At 36.8% G+C, this 24,529-nt stretch overlaps 1 protein-coding gene across 1 annotated transcript in view; it reads left to right on the top strand.

Moving 5' to 3' along the window:
• The window catches only part of SLC9C1 (solute carrier family 9 member C1), a 108,621-nt gene extending 84,591 nt beyond the window's left edge, over positions 1 to 24,030 (top strand). Inside the window, exons 19-26 of the mRNA XM_040265653.1 lie at positions 1,215 to 1,340; positions 2,617 to 2,715; positions 4,553 to 4,726; positions 12,205 to 12,336; positions 12,470 to 12,655; positions 15,583 to 15,706; positions 22,116 to 22,207; positions 23,923 to 24,030. Coding sequence (XP_040121587.1) covers positions 1,215 to 1,340; positions 2,617 to 2,715; positions 4,553 to 4,726; positions 12,205 to 12,336; positions 12,470 to 12,655; positions 15,583 to 15,706; positions 22,116 to 22,207; positions 23,923 to 24,030 — 1,041 coding nt within the window. The remainder of the gene's footprint in view (positions 1 to 1,214; positions 1,341 to 2,616; positions 2,716 to 4,552; positions 4,727 to 12,204; positions 12,337 to 12,469; positions 12,656 to 15,582; positions 15,707 to 22,115; positions 22,208 to 23,922) is intronic.
• The last annotated feature ends 499 nt before the right edge of the window (positions 24,031 to 24,529 follow it).

Genomic DNA, 24,529 nt, shown 5'->3' on the forward strand with positions numbered 1-24,529 from the left:
TTCATAATATATCTTACAAATCAATAAGAACAAGACAGAAAATTCATGTTTTTTAAAAAATCAGCAAAAAATTTATACAGGCACTTCCCAACAGAGAATATTCTAGTACCCAGTAAATATAAGAAAAGATGCCAAGTGTCATCATCATAAGCTTAATGCAAATAAAAAACTAAGATACGATACCAACATATAATCATCAAAGTACTTAAAATTAAAAAAAAAAAAAAAAGCCTGACCATACCAAATGTAGGCAACGATGTGGAATAACTGGAACATTAGAAAGGGAGTATAAACTGATGCAATCACTTTGGAAAATTGTTTGGCAGAATTTATTAAATTTGGACATATACATATCTTAAGACATAGAAATTAAATTATATAATCAGGTATACAACAGAAATGTGTACATATGTACAGTGAACAAGCACTCATAGCAAGTGGCATTTCAAAAGTTCCAAACTGGAACAGCCCAAATGTCAATCAACAACAGATAAATAAAGCTGTGGTATATTGATAAAACATAACACTACACAACAGTGAACACGGAAAGAATTTTTGCTCCTTGCAACATTATGGTTGGATGGCATCACTGACTCAATGGACATGAGTTTGAGTAAACTCCGGGAGTTGGTGATGGACAGGGAGGCCTAGTGTTCTGCAGTCCATGGGGTCGCAGAGTCAGACATGACTGAGCGACTGAACTGACCTGAACGTTATAGATGAACTTCAGAAACATAATGTTGAATAAATGAAACACAAACAAGTACATACACTGATTTCATGCAGATACCAGTCAAAACTAGACAAAAGCTAAACCATGGTAATAGAAGAAGAGTGTTAATTGGGGGTAGAAGTAATGACTAGATGAGAACATAAAGGAGGATTCTAAGGTGCAATAGAAGTTTTTAATCTTGGTTATAGTTACGCAGATGTTTTTATGTTGTAAATGTTCTTTAAGCAGACATTTAGGGCTTGTGCACTTTTTGCATATCTGCTATACTTCCGTAAAAAGATTTACTTTTAAAAATAATCTATGACTTCAGAATAATGATAACATAGAAAAATGCTCCAAGAGGGGATAGGTTGAAGTTCTCCATGGAAGAACACAAATCTCAGGAGATCAAGAAAAGGAAATGGTACAAAATCATACTTGTTTTAAACATTTCATTAACACCAGTTTTGTTCATCTCTTTTCTTAACTTTGGTGGTTTTAGATAATAATGGCCAAAAAAAGAGACATACTTGATTTTCAACCTACATATAAACCTCTTACTGTTGATGAAGCACTCTATCATATCCCATGGCTAGATAAAGACAAAGAACATATAAGCTTTATTCAGGTAATATTTGTATTTCCTGCTAATAATATCTCTAATGTACCAATAAATGATCTTTTAAAAATTAAAGGTTTAGCCATGATACTCTTTGTTATTCTTGATTACCTATAGAGTAAAATCAAAATCAAAATCCCTTTGAATGACATGCAAAGTTCTCCCATACTCTGCCCCCTACTTATCTCTCCATCTTTACCTTTAGTTATCCATATGTCATATACCCCAACTCAGAGGGTAAAGAATCTGCCTGCAGTACGGGAGGCCCAGGTTTAATCCCTGGCTCAGGAAGATCTCCTGAAGAAGGCAATGGCTACCCACTCCACTATTCTTGCCTGGAGAATTCTATGGACAGAGGAGCCTGGCAGGCTACAGTCCATGGGGTCGCAAAGAATTGGACATGACTGAGTGACTAAACACTTTCACTTTTGTTTCACTCATGATACCCCAAGAACTTTATGCTTTTTAAATTCTGTTTCTCTGTGAGTGCTATATACTGATCGTAAAATGTTTTCACCAATGCACCCCCACCACCCCCACCACCAAACTGCCTCTGCTTATTTCTTCTCTGGAAACATTCTCTAAAAAGCAGGCTTTAGAGTCAGATACCAGTAAAAGACCAACCTACCTTTGGAGGACCAAAGATGTCAACATTGCATCCATTATGAACCTTTATTATAGCATAATTACATTACAATTATTACCTTTACACCTCTCCCCCCTTCTATAATTTTTACCTCATTAAACTTTGACTACTCAGTGCCTATCATGTTGTATCTCCCATACTGGGTGTTCAATAAGTGTTTCTGGGATGAACAAATAAATGGACTTAACTTGTTCTTACTATATCTAGTAAGTTCCAAAAGACCAATTATTTTTTTTTTCACCTGGTTAAAATATTTTGAATGATTAAATTTTTATTACCTCATCAGCTATTTAGAGCATAAGTATATCTAAGACATATATGTGCCATTAGCTTGTATCTGTCCAGATTATTTTTCATCCAAAGAAATATTTTCACCTTTCCATACATTCTAATTCCTAAGTTAGACTGTTTTCTAATTTATGTATAAATACCCCACCTGAAATTACATATATTCATTAATATCCACTTTCTCTCTTTTAGCCATAATTTCTATTTTCTTTTACAAATTTATTACTAATACAATGTCTCAGATCTTTTTGAGTAATATTTACCTTAAAGCATAAAACTTTTATTAAAATGTAAACTCTAATCACTGCTAAAATATTATTTATAGTTTATGTATTTGGTGATATTTTTTAGGAAAGATCCAGAGTTGTAACATTTGATTGTGGAAATGATATATTTGAAGAAGGTGATGAGCCTAAAGGAATTTATGTAATTATTTCAGGCATGGTAAAGGTAAGGCAGAGATATTTATAAATGCACTTGTGAGCATTAGTTAAAAACATTACATAATTGGGAATAAATATCTTTCAATGGTAAGAATTCTATTAATCCTTTTTTTTAAGACAGCAGCTACTACCCAAACAACAGTTCTCTTCCTCAAACACAATGAATAACATCAGCTATCACTTGTTAAGCCATACTGTTGGGGTCCAGCCCCGGTGGATTCAGGGAATTTGAAGGGGGAATGGAGTCGGCATCTTAGAAAGGACTATTTAATTAGAAAACAGAGATTAGGAAAGAATAGTGTAGTAGGAAAATTAGTGGAGAAAAGATGCTGAATAACTTGATTTATGTGGAAAGCTAATAAAGTCTCAAGATAAGAAACTTGCACCACCTACGTAGGCCACCAGTGCCCGCTTGAATAGCGGAGGGTGCCCCGCCTTGGGCTCCCTCTCTCGTGGGTCTTAGAAGCCCAGGCAAATAAGTAGACACGGCTAGCCTCTATGCCCCAGATGGGAATCACCCAGAAAATAGAGTAAGAAAGAAAAGAAGACACGGGGGAACCAGTCTTTCCAGGAACTGGCCCATCCTTTATTGTCCAGAAAAGCTTTTTATACTTTTGGTTGTACATAGAGATCAATGGATAATACAAAATTATGCAGTGTCAGCAGCCCTGACTCTTATCAAGACCAGGCTTTCTCTCTGCATACCTAGCTGTATACACAAGTCTTAGGTGATTTACATCATCTTCTGGCCAGGAGGCCTATTAGCATTTTATGGCCCTTTTCTGATAAGGGTCCAACAACCAGAAAACGTATTTGCCTTAAAAGTGTTGTTCTTACTAAAGTCTGTTGCCACTCTCAGAAAGCACTAATTAAGGTTACATTCTTACATAGCAAGAACACAACAATTTACAACAAAGAAAGAGGAGTATGGTGATTTATAACAAAGAGAAAATTCATTAACTCAAAAGTCTAGTGTTGTTAACATCAAAACTACTATATTCCTTTTTCTATATCCCAATTACATTGATTAATATCCTTCAGATGCCTACAAGATAAAGAATATGGAGGCCTGGCAGCAGTCATTGACAACAGTGAAATCCATCACCAATATAATTTTTTGCCTTTTATAAAAGGCTCTATATCTTTAAGATGCTTTAAGCTTCATGCCTCTCGTGGTTGGGGGCTGTAAACAATCACAAGTTGTAAAAGTCTCTAACTGTCAGGCAAGTTAGAGAGCCGTCAGTGGGGTTTGAGCTGAGACACTCCTTTTATATGCAGGAGACTGTTAATTGGATCTCTAAGTTAACTCTTTCCACAGAAAAGTGGTCGGGGATAGCCCCCTGTTATGTCAGAAGAGTAGGTGGAAAGCATAGCGCAATAAAGCAGGCAGACTCTGGTTTTGGGGGTAGATGCTCAGGAAAATCCAGGGGTACCCCTGAGGCCTGATCTCAGCCTTTGCTTTTTGCCAGGTCCCCTTCCTCATGACCTTTGCCACGGGCGGGATTCCCCATGCTGGCTCCCAGCATCATTCTTTCCCATAGATAACAAGAAACTTTAAAAGGATCAGCATTAAGGTTGAAAGTTATAAGATAAGCTGTTATTTATCTTATATTTGAGTTAGGCATTTAGCTATTCTATGACACGTATTAACTGGTTGAGTTGGTAGAATCAGAAAGATGAGAGTATTTAAGAATGTTTTAAATTCACTTTAAAGTTATGAGTAATACATATTTTCAGGCAATATGTAAATATTAAAATTGTTAAAGGGAAAAGCCATAAATTAAATACTTTTGGTAAGTTAACTGGTACATGTATTTTTTTTTTCTTTCTTTGTTATTGAACAGCTTCAAAGATCAAAGCCAGGTTTGGGAATTGATCAAATAATCTGGGAGTCAGAGGAGAAAGATTACCAGATAACTTATACAGACTTTGTGATCAGTGGGGCAGTAATAGGAGAGCTAAACTGCTTGACTAATGCACCCATGAACTATTCTGCCACCTGCAAAACTGTAGTAGAGGTCAGAAAATGTCACCTTATGTCTTATTATTATAGCTTGTTAAATACCTAGTACCAAATTTAAAGTTATTTTTGTATACGTATGTATTTGTAGTCTAGTGAAAATATTTTAAGAAATAAGAATAATAAAGAAATAAAACTTGTTACTGAACTTTATGTACACAATGTAGTGTCCTAACAAAATGGTTTGCAAAAGTTAACCTACAGTATTGGAACAAGGATTTAACAAGAGAAACTGGTTATGTGAGATGTCTCATGGGAAATTAGATGAGATATGTTAAATGTCAATACCATAATTTGGAGGGTAAAGAAGGGAAAAAGTTAAAGAGCTGGGATTTATTAATAGAAAGTTGAGCACAGTGAACAGAAGTTTCTGACACACAATTCACAACAAAATCCTCAAAGCAACAGGAGCTCCCACTGGCCTAATGTGAATTCAAAAAGAACAATGACTGTAAATAATAAAACCACAAACATATAAAAATTCATAAGTTGATAATGGTATCAAGTTTTTTATTTTAAAAAGATTGCTAGGATATCAACTTATGTCTCTAAAAATGGATTGCTTATTTTAAAAAAGAAATAATTAAACATTTATCTTGCTTTTCCTCTATGAACTCTTTCAAAGAAACTACAAAAAAAAATAAGATGAGGAAAATTATTCTGATAGAAGAATTCAAACCAATAAATGTAGAATAAAAGAATTAAAATATCTCCATTTACCAGCCCTAATGAAATAATGGACCTACACAATAACCACCAATTGATACTAAAACTACTGAGTGGAATGTAAGTAGAACACTTTATAATGAAAAAGCATGCTAACATCACCTCTGGACAATCTTAGCGTCACTAAAATAATGGCAACTGGGCATCACATGCTTCATGATCTGATGCAACAGAAGTACTAGCATCATGGACTCTTTTTGCACAAGAAAAGAGAAAACCTGAAGCCTCTAGGTCCAACCAGTTTACAGAAAATACAGGAAACAAGTTAACTGACACCAAGAGAGAATAATTAGCTAAATCTAGAGCGTGGGATGTCAACAGGCCAATAACCCATTTATTTTTTAATAAATCAAAGGAATAAAAAGGGAAGAGGAAGGGGAGGAAGAAGATGGCAAAGGAAAATTTTGTCTCTATCATTCAACAATGCATATTAGAATATTTATAAGTGAAATTATATGATATCTGACATTTGCATTAAAATGCTCTTGCCTTTTGCTTCTGGATATAAGGAAGTTACTAAGAACATAGGGGCACACTTACCATGAATAACCATAACTTGACAAAATATATGAGGTAAATATTTTCAACCATTGGAAAAAAGGCAGTGTTAAGTCTGGAAACCTCAAGAGAAGAGAAATTCATGAGATGAGCTCCACATCCACCTTCACCCTCTGACTGGGATAGTTCCTGACCGCAGTTCAATAAGAATCCAAATGGAAAATAATGATCCTGCTGCGCTGAGATGGGAGAGATTAGAAATTGTGGCAGCTAAAGTAGATTGGAATCTATAGAGCGGGGCACAGGATCAAAGTTCACAGAGGGAGACCTGAGGAAACTGTGTGGTCCACAAGTCCTTGGCTGAAGGATAGGATGCAAATGCACAAGGTAAGACAAAACTAAATTACCAGATTGCTAAGAATGGAACAGAGATGTTAAAGGTCAAGGAGTATCAGGGATCTGAGATATTTTAAGGTTCTGTCTTGATAGAAAAGAGAGACTTTTTAAAACCTCTGGCATGCAGGGGAGCAACCAGAAGGAATACACCTTAAGAGCAAATATCTTGGCCTAGTAAGACTAACTCTAAATTTACTAAAACAAGCCTGAGAGCAAGCCCTGGCAGACTTCAGTTTGGAAGTTAAGTACCATGAAATTACACAATCATGGAAAATGCCTAGAGTTTTCTACTGATTAAACAAAACAAATCATAAAACACAACCTGTACAAAGTCAAGGTTATCAGACAATAAATGAAGCGGTCTACTGCAACAAACATCAGCAATGATCACAGGAAGATAACAGAATCTTGAATATCAACAATTTATCTTCAGGAATTATGAATTACTAAACAAGCAAAGAAACATGAAAACGTGACCCTTAATGTGGAAAGGGGGAGTGGAACAACCCTGAAATTACCCAGACTATGGACTAAATGAAGACACTAAAGAGCTAAGGATAGATTCAAAGAACTAAAAGGAAACATGTTCAAGCAACTAAAGAAAAAATAGTCTTTATGAGAGAAGACATAGGAAATATTGAAGAAAAGAATCAAATGAAAATTTTAGAACTAAAAAGAGTTGTTTGGGGATGGCAGCAAAAAAGGTCAAGAAAGGAAAAATAACTGACTAGTAAAGGCAAATATATAGTAAAGCCTGTGGATCAGTCAATTAAGTTATTATAAGGTTAAAAAAAAAATTGTAAAGTTAACCAGGACTAGAATAAATAGTTAGGGATATGACATCAAAGACATAAAGCCTGGGAGAAGAGAGTAAAGAAAGTAATTTTAGGATATGTTTGAACTTAAATGACTATCTCTCTAAAACAAGTAGATCTAGTTACAGGTTAACATATATGAACCTGATAGTAACCACAAGTCAAAAACCTAAAATAGACACACATAAAACTAGAGAAAAAATGAACAAAGCATACCTCTAAAGAAAATCATCAAACACAACGGAAGAAACTAAAAAGAGAGAAAGGGACAGAGAAGAACTGAAAAAAAAAAAAACAGAAAACAAGTGGCAATACCTAGACAGTATATTCAAAAGCAGAGATATTACTTTGCCGACTAAGGTCCGTCCAGTCAAGGCTATGGTTTTTCCTTGGTCATGTATGGATGTGAGAGTTGGACTGTGAAGAAGGCAGAGCACTGAAGAATTGATGCTTTTGAACTGTGGTGTTGGGAGAAGACTCTTGAGAGTCCCTTGGACTGCAAGGAGATCCAACCAGTCCATTCTAAAGGAGATCAGTTCTAGGTGTTCATTGGAAGGAATGATGCTAAAGCTGAAACTCCAGTACTTTGGCCACCTCATGCAAAGAGTTGACTCATTGGAAAAGACTCTGATGCTGGGAGGGATTGGGGGCAGGAGGAGAAGGGGACGACAGAGGATGAGATGGCTGGATGGCATCACGGACTCGATGGACGTGAGTCTGAGTGAACTCTGGGAGTTGGTGATGGACAGGGAGGCCTGGCGTGCTGCGATTCATGGGGTCGCAAAGAGTCGGACACGACTGAGCGACTGAACTGAACTGAACTGCACTATCAGCAATCATTTTAAATGTCAATAGACTAAACACTCCAGTCAGAAGATATAGGTTAGGTGATTGGATAAAAAACAATGCTGATTACCAGAGACTCACTTCAGAGCTAAAGATATACACAGACTGAAAGTGAAGGGATCGGAAAAAATATTTCATGCAAATAGAAATAAGAAAGCTGTGTAACAATTCTCACATCAGGAATATAAACTTTAAAACAAAGTATTGATTTGTTAGGAATGTTAGGTCCATGAATCAAGGTAAATTAGAGGTGGTCAAACAGGAGATGGCAAGAGTGAACATGAACATTTTAAAAACTAGTGAACTAAAATGGACTGAAACGGGCAATTTTAATTCAGATGCCCATTATATCTTCTACTGTGAGCAAGAATTCCTTAGAAGAAATGGAGTAGCCATCATAGTCAACAGAGTCCAAAATGCAGTACTTGGGTGCAATCTCAAAAATGACAGAATGATCTCTGTTAATTTCCAAGGCAAACCATTCAATATCACAGTAATCCAAATTTATGCCCTAACCAATAACACTGAAGAAGATGAAGTTGAACAGTTCTATGAAGACCTACAAGACCTTCTAGAACTAACACCCAAAGAAGATGTCCTTTTCATCATGGGGGCCTGGAATGCAAAAATAGGAAGGCAAGAGATACCTCGGGTAACAGGCAAATTTGGCCTTGCAATACAAAATGAAGCAGGGCAAAGGCTAACAGAGTTTTGCCATGAGAACGCGCTGGTCATAGCAAACACCCTCTTACAACAACACAAGAGAAGACTTTACATGTGGACATCACCAGATGGTCAATACCAAAATCAGACTGATTATATTCTTTGCAGCCAAAGATGGAGAAGCTCTATACAGTCAGCAAAAACAAGACTGGGAGCTGACTGTGGCTCAGATCATGAACTCCTATTGCCAAATTCAGACTTAAATTGAAGAAAATAGGGAAAACCACTAGACCATTCATGTATGACCTAAATCAAATCCCTTACAATTATACAGTGGAAGGGAGTAATAGATTCAAGGGATTAGATCTGATAGACAGTGCCTGAAGAACTACAGACAGAGGTTCATGACAGTGTACAGGAGGCAGGTATCAAGACCATCCCCAAGAAAAAAAAAATGCAAAAAGGCAAAATGGTTGTCTGAGGGGGCCTCACAAATAGCTGAGAAAAGAAGAGAAGCTAAAGGCAAAGGAGACACAGATTAATGGAACAGAACAGAGAATCCAGAAATAAACCTATGTACTTGTGATCAACTCATCTAAATCAAGGCAAAAATATACAATGGAGAAAATACAGACTCTTCAATAAGTGTTGCTGGGAAAACTGGACAGCTACATATAAAATAATGAAATTATAACTTTTTCTCACACCAAATACAAAATTGAAAATTAATTAAAGACCTAAATGTAAGGCTGTAAACTGTAAACTCTAGATGGGATCATAGGCAGAACACTCTTTGACATAAACCATAGCAATATTTTTTTGAATATGTCTCCTAAGGCAAAGGAAACAAATGCAAAAACAAGCAAATGGTACCTAATTAATCTTAAAAGCCTTTCTGTGGAAAAGGAAACCATTGACAACATAAAAAGTCATCCTATTGATCAGTAGAAAATATTTGCAAATTGCATGACCAATAACAGATTAATATCCAAAACACATAAACAGCTCATACAACTCAATATCAAAACAACTCAGTTACATAATGGGCAAAAGACCTGAATAGATATTTTTCCAAATAAGATGTACAGAAGGTCAACAGGCACATGAAAAGATGCTCATCATTGGTAAATATCAGAGAAATGCAAATCAATATTACAGTGAGTTATTACCTCACCTCTGTCAGAATGGCTCTCATCAAAAAGTCTACAAATAACAAATATTGATGAGGATGTGGGTGAAGGGAACCCTCCAAAGTCTCCCTGGTGGCTCAGTTGTAAATAATCCATCGGCCAATGCCAGAGACACAGGTTTGAGCCTTGGGTTAGGAAGATCCCCTGAAGAAGAAGTGGCAACCCACTCCAGTATTCTTACTTGGGAAATCCCACGGACAGAGGAGCCTGTCAAGCTGCAGATCATGGGGTCACAAAAGAGTCAGACATGACTTAGTGACTAAACAACTACAATACCACCAACCTACACTGTTGGCATGAATGTAAATTTGTGCCACTATGAGAAACAGTATGGAGGTTGGTCACAAAAACTAAAAATAGAGCTATCATATGATCCAGGAATTCTGCTCTTAGATAGGTATGTGACGAAAATAAAAACATGCATTTGAAAAGATCCATGTTCTTCCATATTCACACTAGTATTATTTATAACAACCAAGATGTGAAAGCAACCAAAATGTCCATCAACAAATGAACGGATAAAGAAGATTTGAGATATATATATATACATATATTTGAGATTATATATATATATATATATATACATACAGTATTACTAAACCAAAAAAGAATGAAATTATGCTGTTTGCAACAACATAGATGGAGGGTATTATATTTAATGAAATAATAGAAAGACAGAGAAAGACAAGTACTGTAAGTTATCACTTTTATGCAGAATCTAAAAAATAAAACAAGTTAATATGACAAAACAGAAACAGACTTATAGAAAGGGAAAACAAAGCAGTGGTTATCAGTAGGGAGAGGAAAGGGAGTAGGGCAAAACAGGGCAACCCACTTCAGTATTCTTGCTTGGGGCTTAAGAGGTACAAATTACCATTGAAGGATGTATTGTACATCACAGGGAATAAGGTCAACACTTTGTAATAACTTTAAATGGAGTATAATCTATAATAATATTGGATCACTATGTTGTACACCTAAAACCAATAAAATATTGTAAATCAACTATGCTTCAGGATTTAACATTGGGCAATGGATTTGAACAGATACTTCATAAGAGAATATACAAATGGCCCATAAACATATGAAGAAGACGCTCAATATCATTAGTGCTCAGTTCAGTTCAGTCGCTCAGTTGTGTCCGACTCCTTGCGACCCCATGAATCGCAGCACGCCGGGCCTCCCTGTCCATCACCAACTCCCAGAGTTCACTCAGACTCACGTCCATCGAGTCAGTGATGCCATCCAGCCATCTCACCCTCTGTCGTCCCCTTCTCCTCCTGCCCGCAATCCCTCCCAGCATCAGAGTCTTTTCCAATGAGTCAACTCTTCACATGAGGTGGCCAAGTACTGGAGTTTCAGCTTTAGCATCATTCCTTCCAAAGAAATCCCAGGGCTGATCTCCTTCAGAATGGACTGGTTGGATCTCCTTGCAGTCCAAGGGACTCTCAAGAGTCTTCTCCAGCACCATAGTTCAAAAACATCAATTCTTCAGTGCTCAGCTTTCTTCACAGTCCAACTCTCACATCCATACATGACCACTAGAAAAACCATAGCCTTGACTAGACGAACCTGTGTTGGCAAAGTAATATCTCTGCTTTTGAATACGCTATCTAGGTTGGTCATAACTTTTCTTCCAAGGAGTAAGCGTCTTTTAATGCTCAGAGAAATGCAAATTAAAATCATGATAAGGTATCACTATATACATACTACACTGGCTAAAAATACACAGATTGAACACAAAGTATTAGCAAGGATGTTAAGCAACTGAAATTCTCATATGTAGCTAAATAAAGGGTAAAATGTTAGAGCCTCATCTGAAAACAGTTTAGCAGTTTATCATAAATACATATTTATTATATTACCCAGCAAACATACTCATGGCTGATTACCAAGAGAATTTAAATCCAACAAACACAATCTCTTGTGTCTTCATAGCAGCTTATTCCTAAGAGTCAGTAGTCTAATCATTGTTAGTATGAGAATTTTATTACTGACCAAAACATTTGCTCCCCCCAAGAATGTTTTTAGAAATACTTATGTCTTTAGTTTAAAAGGTTAAATGATCTTTGAGTCTTTGTTTTCTTTTTTTTTTTCAGAATCTATAAGATAATAAAGAAGTCTCATTTAATCATACAACCTCTTAATACTTAGTATATGACAAGATTGCACCAATATTTACTAAATAGATACATTTTATTAGGTTTCCAGGCAATAAAATGAATCTGCATAATTTAAGTATTATTAACTTTAATATTACACGTATATAAGAGAAAATCTCATTTCATTGAATCATGAATGCACAGAATGAAATAGTAAGTTGATATCCTCTTTTTTTCCAGACATGTTTTATCCCCAAAAATCAGTTGTATGAAGCTTTTGAACAATTTTGTCCTCACATTGAATACAGAATGTGGCTAAAACTTGGACTTTCTATTACTGCCAAAAAAATCAGGGAACATTTATCTTATGAGGTAAGAGGTGCTTATGTGAAATTGTCCTTCTCTCTGAATGAAAATGAACTAAAGTATTGTTAGAAATTAACTATTTAGGAATTTATATTAATCTTTATAAACAATAGACTATGAAATTGTATTTTTCTTATAGGATTGGAATTACAAGATGCAATTAAAACTCAGTAACATTTATGTAAAAGATATACCAAAGAATACCAAAACCGATATCTATGATGAAACAGTAATTTATGTCATCCTCATCCATGGAGCTGTGGAAGACTGTCAGTTACGCAAAGCTTATAAGGCTCCTTTCTTAATTCCTATAACATGTCATCAGGTAAAGAAATATTGATTCATATCTTCAGGTCAATATTCCATTTGTCCCACAATGAGTTAATAGTAGAAAAAGCATCACTTTCCCACCTTCCCATTCTCTCCCATTCCCCTGCCACACCATGAACACACACAGCACACACACTCCAGGTTCACTGATTGCTTTAGCACTGGGTAGCCCAAACACCAACCTGTTCCTATTCACTATCAATGAATCAGGCCAAGCTATACATTTTGACCACAGTTAGATTTTGGTACAATTGTAAATAGCAAAAGAGGACCTATTCAGTTCATGTACATATTGCAGGACTACTCTCTCTGGATTATTTCAACAGTGCTGTAAAAGGTTCTTTCAGTCCTAAGCTGAAGTGAGTATTACTGGTATTTCTTCAGCTACTTTGAAAGTGAATGTAAAAATGAAGGACTTTCTCATATTTAAGCTGTTGAGTTACGTGTGTGCTTAGTTGTTCAGTCATGTCCAACTCTTTACAACCCCATGGATGTAGCCCACCAGGCTCCTCTATCCATGGGATTCTACAGGCAAGAATCCTGGAGTGGGTAGCCATTCCCTTCCCCTGGACCTGGGTCTCCTGCATTGCAGGCAGTTTCTTTACTGTCTGAGCCTCCAGGGAAGCCCAATTAAAATGAAAAGCTGTGCCATAAGAAGAAAGAGAGAATGAAGGAATATCATAGTATATGCGTGTGTTTGTGTGTGTATGTGTGTGGACTGGGATAGAGTAAGAGAGGTACATGTCTGGGGGAATCAGAGGACACATAAAATACTGGTAAAGAAAGTAAATTGAAAGAGAGACCTAGAGAGATTTAATTAAAGTATTTTTTAGGCTGGTGGCTTAGACGGTAAAGCGTCTGTCTACAATGCGGGAGACCTGGGATCGATCCCTGGGTCGGGAAGATCCCCTGGAGAAGGAAATGGCAATCCACTCCAGTACTATTGCCTGGAGAATCCCATGGACAGAGGAGCCTGGTAGGCTACAGTCCATGGGGTCGCAAAGAGTCGGACACGACTGAGCGACTTCACAGACGTGACAGAAACAGTGCTAGATGCTAGAGTGATCAAAACAAATGAGTCTTGCAACTTGCCCTCAAGAGATCTCTCAATCAAGCAAAAATAAATATATAAAAATAGATACATAAATGTTTACAGCTATGATCAGTTCAGTTCAGTTGCTCAGTTGTGTCTGACCCTTTGTGACCTCATGAACCGCAGCACGCCAGGCCTCCCTGTCCATCACCAGTTCCCAGGGTCTACCCAAACCCATGTCCCATCAAGTCGGTGATGTCATCCAACCATCTCATCCTCTGTCGTCCCCTTCTCCTCTTGCTCTCAATCTTTCCCAGCATCAGGGTCTTTTCAAATGAGTCAGCTTTTCGCATCAGGTGGCCAAAGTATTGGAGCTTCAGTTTCAGCTATCAGTCCTTCCAATGAACACCCAGGACTGAGCTTTGGATGAACTGGTTGGATCTTCTTGCAGTCCAAGGGACTCTCAAGAATCTTCTCCAACACCACAGTTCAAAAGCTTCAATTCTTCAGCACTCAGCTTTCTTTATAGTCCAACTCTTACATCCATACATGACCACTGGAAAAACCATAGCCTTGACTAGACAGACCTTTGTTGGCAAAGTAATATCTCTGCTTTTTAATGTGCTGTCTAGGTTGGTCATAGCTTTCCTTCCAAGGAGTAAGTGTCTTTTAATTTCACAGCTGCAATCACCATCTGCAGTGATTTTGGAGCCCAGAAAAATAGTCAGCCACTGTATCCACTGTTTCCCCATCTATTTGCCACGAAGTGATAGGACCGAATGCCATGATCTTACTTTTCTGAATGTTGAGCTTTAAGCCAACTGTTTCGCTCTCCTCTTTCACTTTCATCAAGAGGCTCATTAGTTCTTCTTCAGTTTCTACCATAAGGGTGGTGTCATCTGCATATCTAAGGTTATTGATATTTCTCCTGGAAATCTTGATTCCAGCTTGTGCTTCCTCCAGCCCAGCGTTTCTCATAACGTACTCTGCATATAAGTTAAATAAGCAGGGTGACAATATACAGCCTTGACGTACTTCTTTTCCTATTTGGAACCAGTCTGTTGTTCCATGTCCAGTTATGATAGAAGTGCTTAAAAGGTAAATATGGGACACAAGAAAAATGTATTGGAGGTAAGAGGAATCCTGAACTGAGAAATGGTCATAAGAAAATTTTCCACGTGGATACCACTAATCTGATAGCCAGTGAGAGGAAGTGAAACATTATTCTTAACTATGGTACTCCCTACCTCTATTCCTGAATAGAGCTTAGTTAGGGATTCTGGGTCGGGAATTTAGATAACCAAGAAAGAGAGTCTTTAGGCAGCCCAAACCTGCCCAACTCTGTCTACTGTCCTGGGCATAAAGCTCTCCTCACTATGAGTTTGGATTGGAAGATGTCTTGAAATACATTGACATTCAGACTTTCTTTTTGCCACATAGAAAAATACTCTGGGAGATATTTTAAAGGGTCATGGATGATTAAGTCTTCACTATTTTTCTCATTTGTAATAAAAATGGACAAAATAATTTAAAATCAGTAAGAGTATAGAGAATATTGACTTTCACAAAGCTAACATATCCGTGTATTTAGCTATATCTAATGTTTATTTGGGCTTCCCTTGTGGCTCAGATGGTAAAGAATCCACCTGCAATGCGGGATACCTGGGTTCAATCCCTGAGTTTGGAAGATCCCCTGGAGAAGGGAAGGGTTACGGTTGCAGAGTCAGACAGAATTGAACGACTTTCACTTCACTTCACTTCAATATCTATTTACAATGTCAGTTTTCAGGCCCAGATATTTAGAGAAGGTCTGAGATAGTAGCTTACTAGAGAACATTTCATTGTTAGATTTTTACTTAGAAATTAGCTTGTAATCTGTCGATTTTCAGATACAAGGCACTGAAGATTTCACAAAGGTAACAATTGTTCAAACTTCGATTTATTCAAAAAGATTCAGGTGGAACACTAGAAAGTATATAGCTTCACATAAACCAGCTGATCCAACAACATCAGGTATGTAAGTTAGAATTCTTTGAATAATTGGGAACTTTTTTTTCTTTTATGAAATAATCCTATAGTATTTGGAAACTTGTATGCACTCTGCCTAAAGTATTGAGGAATCTTTTAACTGCCATATTTGATATTCAATGTGTGAATTATGACTGAGAATATCTAAGTTATAGTTAGAAATTATTCTATACTTAATCTATAAAATAAATACATAATTATAATAGGTATCATATATTATAAACATTATAAGTATATAAAAATAATATGAAGAAAAGATTGATGAGGAAATTTCTAGTTCTTTCCAAAAGTTAAAATATTTTATATAGCAGTAATAATGAAAATGTTGTTGTGTTGTCTGAATAACAGAGATATAAATCATAGACCTGAATAAATAACCTTATTATAAGCCTATTCTCCATACAAATTTTGCATGAATGAAACTGAATCATAATATAAATGATTATTTAATAACTGCTATAAGCTATTGATTAAAATTTGGAAAATAAATTTGAGATAGTTTTAAAAATTGAGTTATATATGAATTATGAAATAAATATTCTTTGATATTTTTTACTTCTCTGAAATATTACCAATCAAGAGATCAACAAAGGACAGTTCATAGAAGAAAAGTTTTATTGAAAACAAAATGTAGACGAAAGTTCAACACTACTAATATTTAAAGAAACAGAAATTAAATGTTAGCCTATTTCATTATGAGATTTTTAAAGTATTATAATGACTAAAGCTCAAAAAACGTAGTGAGTGGGAGAGAGGTTTAAGAGAAAGGGGGATTTATGTATACTTATGCCTGATTCATGTATATGGATGGTCATGTATGAATGTGAGAGGTGGACTGTGAACAAAGCTGAGCGCCAAAGAATTGATGCTTTTGAACTGTGGTGTTGCAGAAGACTCTTGAGAGTCCCTTGGACCACAAGGAGATCCAATCAGTCCATCCTAAAGGAAATCAGTCCTGGGTGTTCATTGGAAAGACTGATGCTGAAGCTGAAACTCCAGTACGTTGGCTACCTCATGAGAAGGAGTTGACTCATTGGAAAAGACTTTGATGCTGGGAGGGACTGGGGGCAGGAGGAGAAGGGGACGACAGAGGATGAGATAGCATGATGGCATCATGTCCACTTGATGGACGTGAGTCTGAGTGAACTCCGGGAGTTGGTGATGGACAGGGAGGCATGGCGTGCTGTGATTCATGGGGTCGCGAAGAGTCAGACACGACTGAGCGACTGAACTGAACTAAACTGATGCCTGATTCATGTTGTTGAATACAGAAACCAACACAACATTGTAAAACAATTATCTTACAATTAAAAATAAATTCAAAAACTTTTTAAAATGTAGTTTTTCTGATATACATTCTTATCTTGATACCAGTACAAATTGATCAAATAAGTTTATCACAAGATTCCAAAAGCCCTAAAAGTGTTTATATCCCTTGCTTAAATAATGTAATTTCTAAATATGTCAATTATATCTCAATAAAGATAAATTAATAATATAATTTCTAGACATTTATTGTAAATAAAGCAAAAAGTAATTAAGGTAATTAAGCATTATTTATAAGAATAAAAATTAGAATTTATCAAAATGTCTATACAGTAGTAAAGATTAATAAAACTAAAGCTGGCTCTCTGAGAAGATAAATAAAATTGACAAACCATTAGCCAGAAAAAAAGAAAGATGAGTCAAATCAACAAAGTTAGAAATGAAAAAGGAGAGGTTACAACAGATAATGCAGAAATACAAAGGATTATAAGAGACTATTATGAACAGCTATATAGCAATAAAATGGATAATCTGGAAGAAATGAACAGATTCTTAGAAAAGTTCAACCTTCCAAGACTGAACCAGGAAGAAATAAAAATTATGAACAACCCAATTGCAAGCACTGAAATTGCAGCTGTGATCAAAAATCTCCCAAAAGACAAAAGCCCAGGACCAGATGGCTTCACAGGAGAATTCTATCAAACATTTAGAGAAGAGCTAATGCCTATCCTTCTAAAACTCTTTCAAAAAATTGCAGATGAAGAAACACTTCCAAACTCATTCTACAAGGCCACCATCACCCTGATACCAAAACCACACAAAGACAACACAAAAAAGAAAACTATAGGCCTATATCACTGATGAACATAGATGCGAAAATCCTCAACAAAATTTTAGCAAACAGAATTCAGCAACACATCAAAAAGCTCATACACCATGATCAAATAGGATTTATTCCAGGGATGCAAGCATTCTTCAATAAAAGCAAATCAATCAATGTGATACACCATATTAATAAATTGAAAGATAAAAACAATATGAAAATCTCAATACATGCAGAAAAAGCCCTTGACAAAATTCAGCATCCATTTATGATTAAAATCTTCAAAAATAGGCTTAGAAGGAACCTACCTCAACATAGTAAAGGCCATATATGATAAGCCTAGAGCAAACATTATTCTCAATGGTCAAAAATTGAAAGCATTCTCCTAAGATCAAGAACAAAACAAGGGTATACACTTTCACCATTATTATTCAACATAGTTCTGGAAGTCCTAGCTACAGCAATCAGAGAAGAAAAAGAGATGAAAGGAATTCAGATCAGAAAAGAAGAAGCAAAGCTCTCACTGTTTGCAGATGACATGACATAGAAAACCCTAAAGACAGTCTCAGAAAATTACTAGAGCTAATCAGTGAATTTAGCAAAGTTGCAGGATACAAAATCAATACACAGAAATCACTTGCATTTCAATATACTAACAATGAAAAATCAGAAAAAACAATTAAGTAATCAATCCCATTCACCATTGCAACAACAAAAAATTAAATAGCTAGGAATACACTCACCTAAGGAGACAAAAGAACTGTACACAGAAAATTATAAGACACTAATGAAAGAAATCAAAGATGACATAAACAGATGGAGAGATATTCCATGTTCCTGGGTAGGAAGAATCAATATTGTGAAAATTATTATACTAGCAAATGCAATCTACAGATTCAATGTGATCCCTATCAAATTACCAATAACATTTTTCACATAACTAGAATAAAAATTTCACAACTCATATGAAAACATAAAAGACCCTGAATAGCCAAAGCAGTCTTGAGAAAAAAGAAAGGAGCTGGAAGAATCAACCTTCTGATTTCAGATTATACTACAAAGCTACAGTCATCAAGACAGTATGGTACTGGCACAAAAACATAAATATAGACCAATGGAACAAGATAGAAAGCTCAGAAATAAAGCCATGCACCTATGGGTAACTTATTTTTGACAAAGGAGGCAAGAATATACAATGGGGCAAAGACAGCCTCTTCAATAAATGGTGCTGGGAAAACTGGACAGCTATGCATCAAAGAATGAAATTAGAACACTTCCTAACACCATACACAAAGATAAACTCAAAATCAATTAAAAACCTAAATGTAAGACCAGAAATTATAAAACTCTTAGAGGAAAACATAGGCAGAACACTCGATGACATAAGTCAAAGCAGGATCCTCTATGACCCACCTCCTCAGTTCAGTTCAGTCGCTCAGTCATGTCCGACTCTTTGTGACCCCATGATCCACAGCATGCCAGGCCTCCCTGTCCATCACCAACTCCCGGAGTTCACTCAGACTCACGTCCATCAAGTCCGTGATGCCATCCAGCCATCTCATCCTCTGTCGTCCCCTTCTCTTCCTGCCCCCAATCCCTCCCAGCATTAGAGTCTTTTCCAATGAGTCAACCCTTTGCATGAGGTGGCCAAAGTACTGGAGTTTCAGCTTTAGCATCATTCCCTCCAAAGAAATCCCAGGGCTGATCTCCTTCAGAATGGACTGGCTGGATCTCCTTGCAGTCCAAGGGACTCTCAAGAGTCTTCTCCAACACCACAGTTCAAAAGCATCAATTCTTTGGCGCTCAGCTTTCTCCACAGTCCAACTATTAGACGGACATTTGTTGGCAAAGTAATGTCTCTGCTTTTCAATATACTATCTAGGTTGGTCATAACTTTTCTTCCAAGGAGTAAGCGTCTTTTAATTTCATGGTGTAATGGAAATAAAACAAGAGTAAACAAGTGGGACCTGATGAAACATAAAAGTTTTTGCACAGCAAAGGAAACTATAAGCAAGGTGAAAAGAGAATCCTCAGAATAGGAGAAAATAATAGCAAATAAAACAACTGACAATGGATTAATTTCCAAAATATCCAAGCAGCTCATACAACTCAATACCAGAAAAACAAGCAGCCCAATCAAAAAATGGGAGAAAGACCTAAACAGACATTTCTCCAAGGAATACATACAGATGGCTAACAAACATATGAAAAAATGCTCACCATTGTTCATTATTACAGAAATGCAAGTCAAAACTACAATGAGGTATCACCTCACACCAGTCAGAATGGCCATCATCAAAAAGTCTACACTCAATAAATGCTGGAGAGGGTGTGGAGAAAAAGGAATGCTCTTGCACTGTTGGTAGTAATGTAAATAGATACTGCCACTATGGAAGACAGTATGGAGATTCCTTAAAAAACTAGGAATAAAACCACCATAAGTGAAGTGAAGTTGCTCAGTCATGTCCGACTCTTTGCAACCCCATGGACAGTAGCCTACCAGCCGTCCATGGGCTTTTCCAGGCAAGAATACTGGAGTGGGCTGCCATTTCCTTCTCCTGGGGATCTTCCCAACCCAGGGATTGAACCCAGGTCTCCTGAATTGCAGACAGATGCTTTACCATCTGAGCCACCAGCGAAACCACCATATGACCCAGAAATCCCACTCCTAGGCATATACTCTGAGGAAATCACAATTGAAAAATACCCTTGTATCCCATTGTTCATTGCAGCACTATTTGCAATAGCTAAAACATGGAAGCAACCTGGATGTCCATTGACAGATGAATGGATAAAGAAGTTGTGGTACATATACACAATAAAATATTACTCAGCCATAAAAAGGAACACATTCAAGTCAGTTTTAATGAGACTGATGAACCTAGAACTTATTATACAGAGGGAAGTAAGTCAGAAAGAAAAAGATAAATATCATATTCTGATGCATATATATGGAATCTAGAAAAATGGTACTGAAGAAATTTATTTACAGGGCAGCAATGGAGAAACATAGAGACATAGAGAATAGGTTTATGGACACAGGGAGAGAGGAGGAGAAGGTGAGACGTATGGAAAGAGTAACATGAAAACTTACATTACCATATGTAAAATAGATAGCCAATGGGAATTTGCTGTATGGCTAAGGAAACTCAAACAGGGGTTCTGTGTCAACCTAGAGGGGGCGGGGTGGAGAGGGAGATGGGTAGGAGCTTCAAAAGGGAGGGTATATATGTATACCTATGGCCGATTCATGTTGAGGTTTGACAGAAAACAACAAAATTCTGTAAAGCAATTATCCTTCAATAAAAAAATTAATTAAAAAAAGAAAAAAGTAATTAAGGTAATTAAGCATTATTTATAAGAATAGAAATCAGAAGTTATCAAAATGTCTAATGATAAATGAATGGTTAATTAAATTAACACAATTGAATGCTTAATAAGCATTAAATAATTAATTTCCCAGGTAGTACCTTGGAAAAGGCCAATGATACATGTCAAGTAAAAGGAGCACTGATACAACACTGTCTTGCTAATTTTAAACAAATTTTATCTTTATTGTGTTACAATTATAAACTTTTGAATCCATGTGAACACAATACTGTCATTCCATGGGTCCCCACTGATCTTCATATTAAGCAGAATTAGGACATAGCACGGGAAACTTCATCATCTGCTCATTCTTCAGCCACCTTCCCTCCCCACAATCTAAAATGTGGCCATACCAAACAGCTAATGGTTCACATAATATGAGAGACCTCATGGTCTCTCGTTCCTGAACCTTTGCACGTTGTTTCCCTTCCTTCTGCCTAGAACCCTCTAAAAGTGCTTGCCCCCACATCTCCCCATTCCATGGAGTTAAATTCTTGTTCCTTAAATCTCAGCATCACCGATACATCCCCAGTTCACAGAACTGCACTTGCCCTGTGCTCCCATAGCCTATTATGCACACAGTCCTATTTTCCCATCATGTATTTTTTTGTTTGTATGTTTGTTGATCTGTCTTCTCCAAGAGAACACAGATGATCATTCATTTGCTTTCTTATATATCCCCATTGCTTACCAATGGGCCTGGCATGCTCAATACATATTAATATAAAAGTATTTTGGCGATGGTGGGACAGTAAAGTCTGTACTTTCCAAACTTTCTGCACATTTGTTACACAATCTCTATAATAAAAGACTTTTAATCTCATTTTTTTTAAAGTGATCCCATTTCCTACCAACTGAAATTGCCACCAATTTCAGATCACAGTGACTTGAACTTAATTGGGTAGTTGGACTAATTAATATGGTTGTTTGTTTCAGTGTTTGAATTAACGCAGTCTTTTCTGAAGGAGCTGAGTCCAGAACATGTGAATATCCCCTTCCAGAAGAGACACATACTCAATTTGAAGCAGGTGAAAATGGAACACATGAAAATCTCTCTCAAGAAGAGACAGATATTCATTTTGAAGGAGCCAAAAGGGGAACAAATGAAAATCTCTCTCAAAAAGAGACACGTACTCAGGTAAACTGAAAAATAGAATGAAAATACAGTCAGTTCTTCGTATCCTAGAACACAGAACATGTGGCTCCTGGGCCCTGACTGTACTATGTCATTCTATATAAGGGACTTGAGCATCCCTTGATATTGGTATTCATGGGAAGAGGGAGTGCTGTCCTGGAACCAGGGCCCTGCGAATACCTAGAGACAACTGTACCTCACTAGATCTCCATCAGCCTACCTGGACCTCACTAGATCTCCATCAGCCTACCTGGACCTCACTAGATCTCCATCACCCTACCTGGACCTCACTAGATCTCCATCAGCCTAACTGTAGACTGGATTTTAGGGAGTTCCAAGCGCGGTAGAGAATTTATTTTTATTTCTAGTCTTTTCCAAGCTTGTAGTATTGTCCCAGGAGATGCTAATTATAATACCCAGAATATGAGAAATATCTGCTACAAATGAATACATCAGAAAATTGTATATTTGATGTTTTACATTGATTCAGTCCACTTACTCTATTAGCAGAAGGCATCAAACTCAAAACACGTTCTTCTTCTCCCCCGAAACTTGCCTCACGAGTATATGTTGAATGAAAGGTTATTAAAGGTTCCATGAGGGACATTGAAGGTGTTTTTCTCATGTCCGTCTTTAACTCAAACGTGTCCAAGTTCTCAGGTCTTGAAGAGCCCAACACTCTTCTTGAATACATAAGTTCTCATTCTCCATAAAAGCAGGAAGTTCAGTTTATCCTTGAGTTTTAGAGTCTTCCTGGGGAAGTTTTCCCTCAAATCCTCCCTAGTTGTTGCTTGTTGCCTCAAACTGCTGACTCAATAGCCTAGGGGTTGAGAGTGTGGGGTATAGCATGAAAGTCTCTGGTTTGCTTACTGATTCCATCACAATTAGCCATGTGACCTTGAACAAATTTGTTAACCTGCCTTAGCATCATTCTCCCTGTCTATAAAACAGATAAAATAATAAGTCACTTTCATATGGTGCTGCTATGGAGATTAAAGAAACAGGAGGTACACTACAAGTATTTGAGACTGCTTCTTAACATTGTAAACTGCTTCTCCAAATGTCTTTTGCTCTTCCCATATTAACTTTCTTAAAAAAAAAAAAAACATGAATATAATCACCTCCTCTAATTCTCCCAAACATAGATTCTGCTGAAGACTAGGAAATAACAAAGGGAAATTGCAGTTAATAAACAAACAAACAAAAAATGATGAGGAAGACACTTAAGATAAAATATAAGATGGCTCCTTCCTGCTTACTGATTAAGCCATCTTTCTCCTTAGCCTTGGTAGGCTGCCAAGCTTGTAGGATTTATCTTAATAGCGTATTTGGGGGAATGAAGGGAGGAGCCAGGAAAGCTAATGCTCTCCCAGTATATAATGTCCCAAACTGCTGCTTTTATTTAATTAAAAAGAAAATGATTTGCATGAGAGTTGTTAACACAGAGGAAGTAGTTTGAAAGTGAGAGTCCATTAAATGGTAGAAACATCAGCTAGTTAGACACACAGAGAAGATCAACAAATTCTGTTATTTAATAAATGCTTGTTCTCCCTGATGGTAAATCTTGATTGTGTTTCTGAGCCAACTCCCTTCCCTCTCCCCTCAAAGTTTTACATCATTAAAAAGCCTGTCACAACATTAAGTGGCTCCTTACAGAGCATTTTGGTCCCCACACAGTGCTGCCACTGCCAGGAGTCCCAGCTGTTGGTCCCCTGACCTACAGACCAGATTTGACACCAGCTCTGTTTTATACATCTTATTAACTTACCTCCTATCTCCATTTTTAGAATCAAGAGCCTACGAAATCAATTGCTAAGATCATGATGGATAAGAGCGTCTATAAGAACACCTCAAATAAGCCTAAACGGAAGTCTGGTAAGCTGGTTCAGTTTTCCCAACATGAGTGGGTGCATACGTCTTCCTGGAGATGTAGAAGGAAGACAGTTTATTTGCCTTTGTGTGATAATATACTTATACCACCTTCTACTAGCCAGAAGATTATTTTACTGGCACTAATTCGAACTTCTTAACTTTAAAATAAGATTCCTTTATCTGAATTTCTGGAAACTATAGTTTCATGGTTCCCTCTCTTTATTCTGCCATTTAATCTCACATGCAACACTAGTTGCTCCCAGTTTGGTATGTTGTTTTACAGGCAGCCATGCAATGTGGAAGATATAAGCAGACAATAAGCTATGACTTCATGTTCAAAAAT

The sequence above is a fragment of the Oryx dammah genome, unplaced genomic scaffold (assembly GCF_014754425.2).
Source record: "Oryx dammah isolate SB20612 unplaced genomic scaffold, SCBI_Odam_1.1 HiC_scaffold_2, whole genome shotgun sequence".
In the NCBI taxonomy this organism is placed as follows: domain Eukaryota; kingdom Metazoa; phylum Chordata; class Mammalia; order Artiodactyla; family Bovidae; genus Oryx; species Oryx dammah.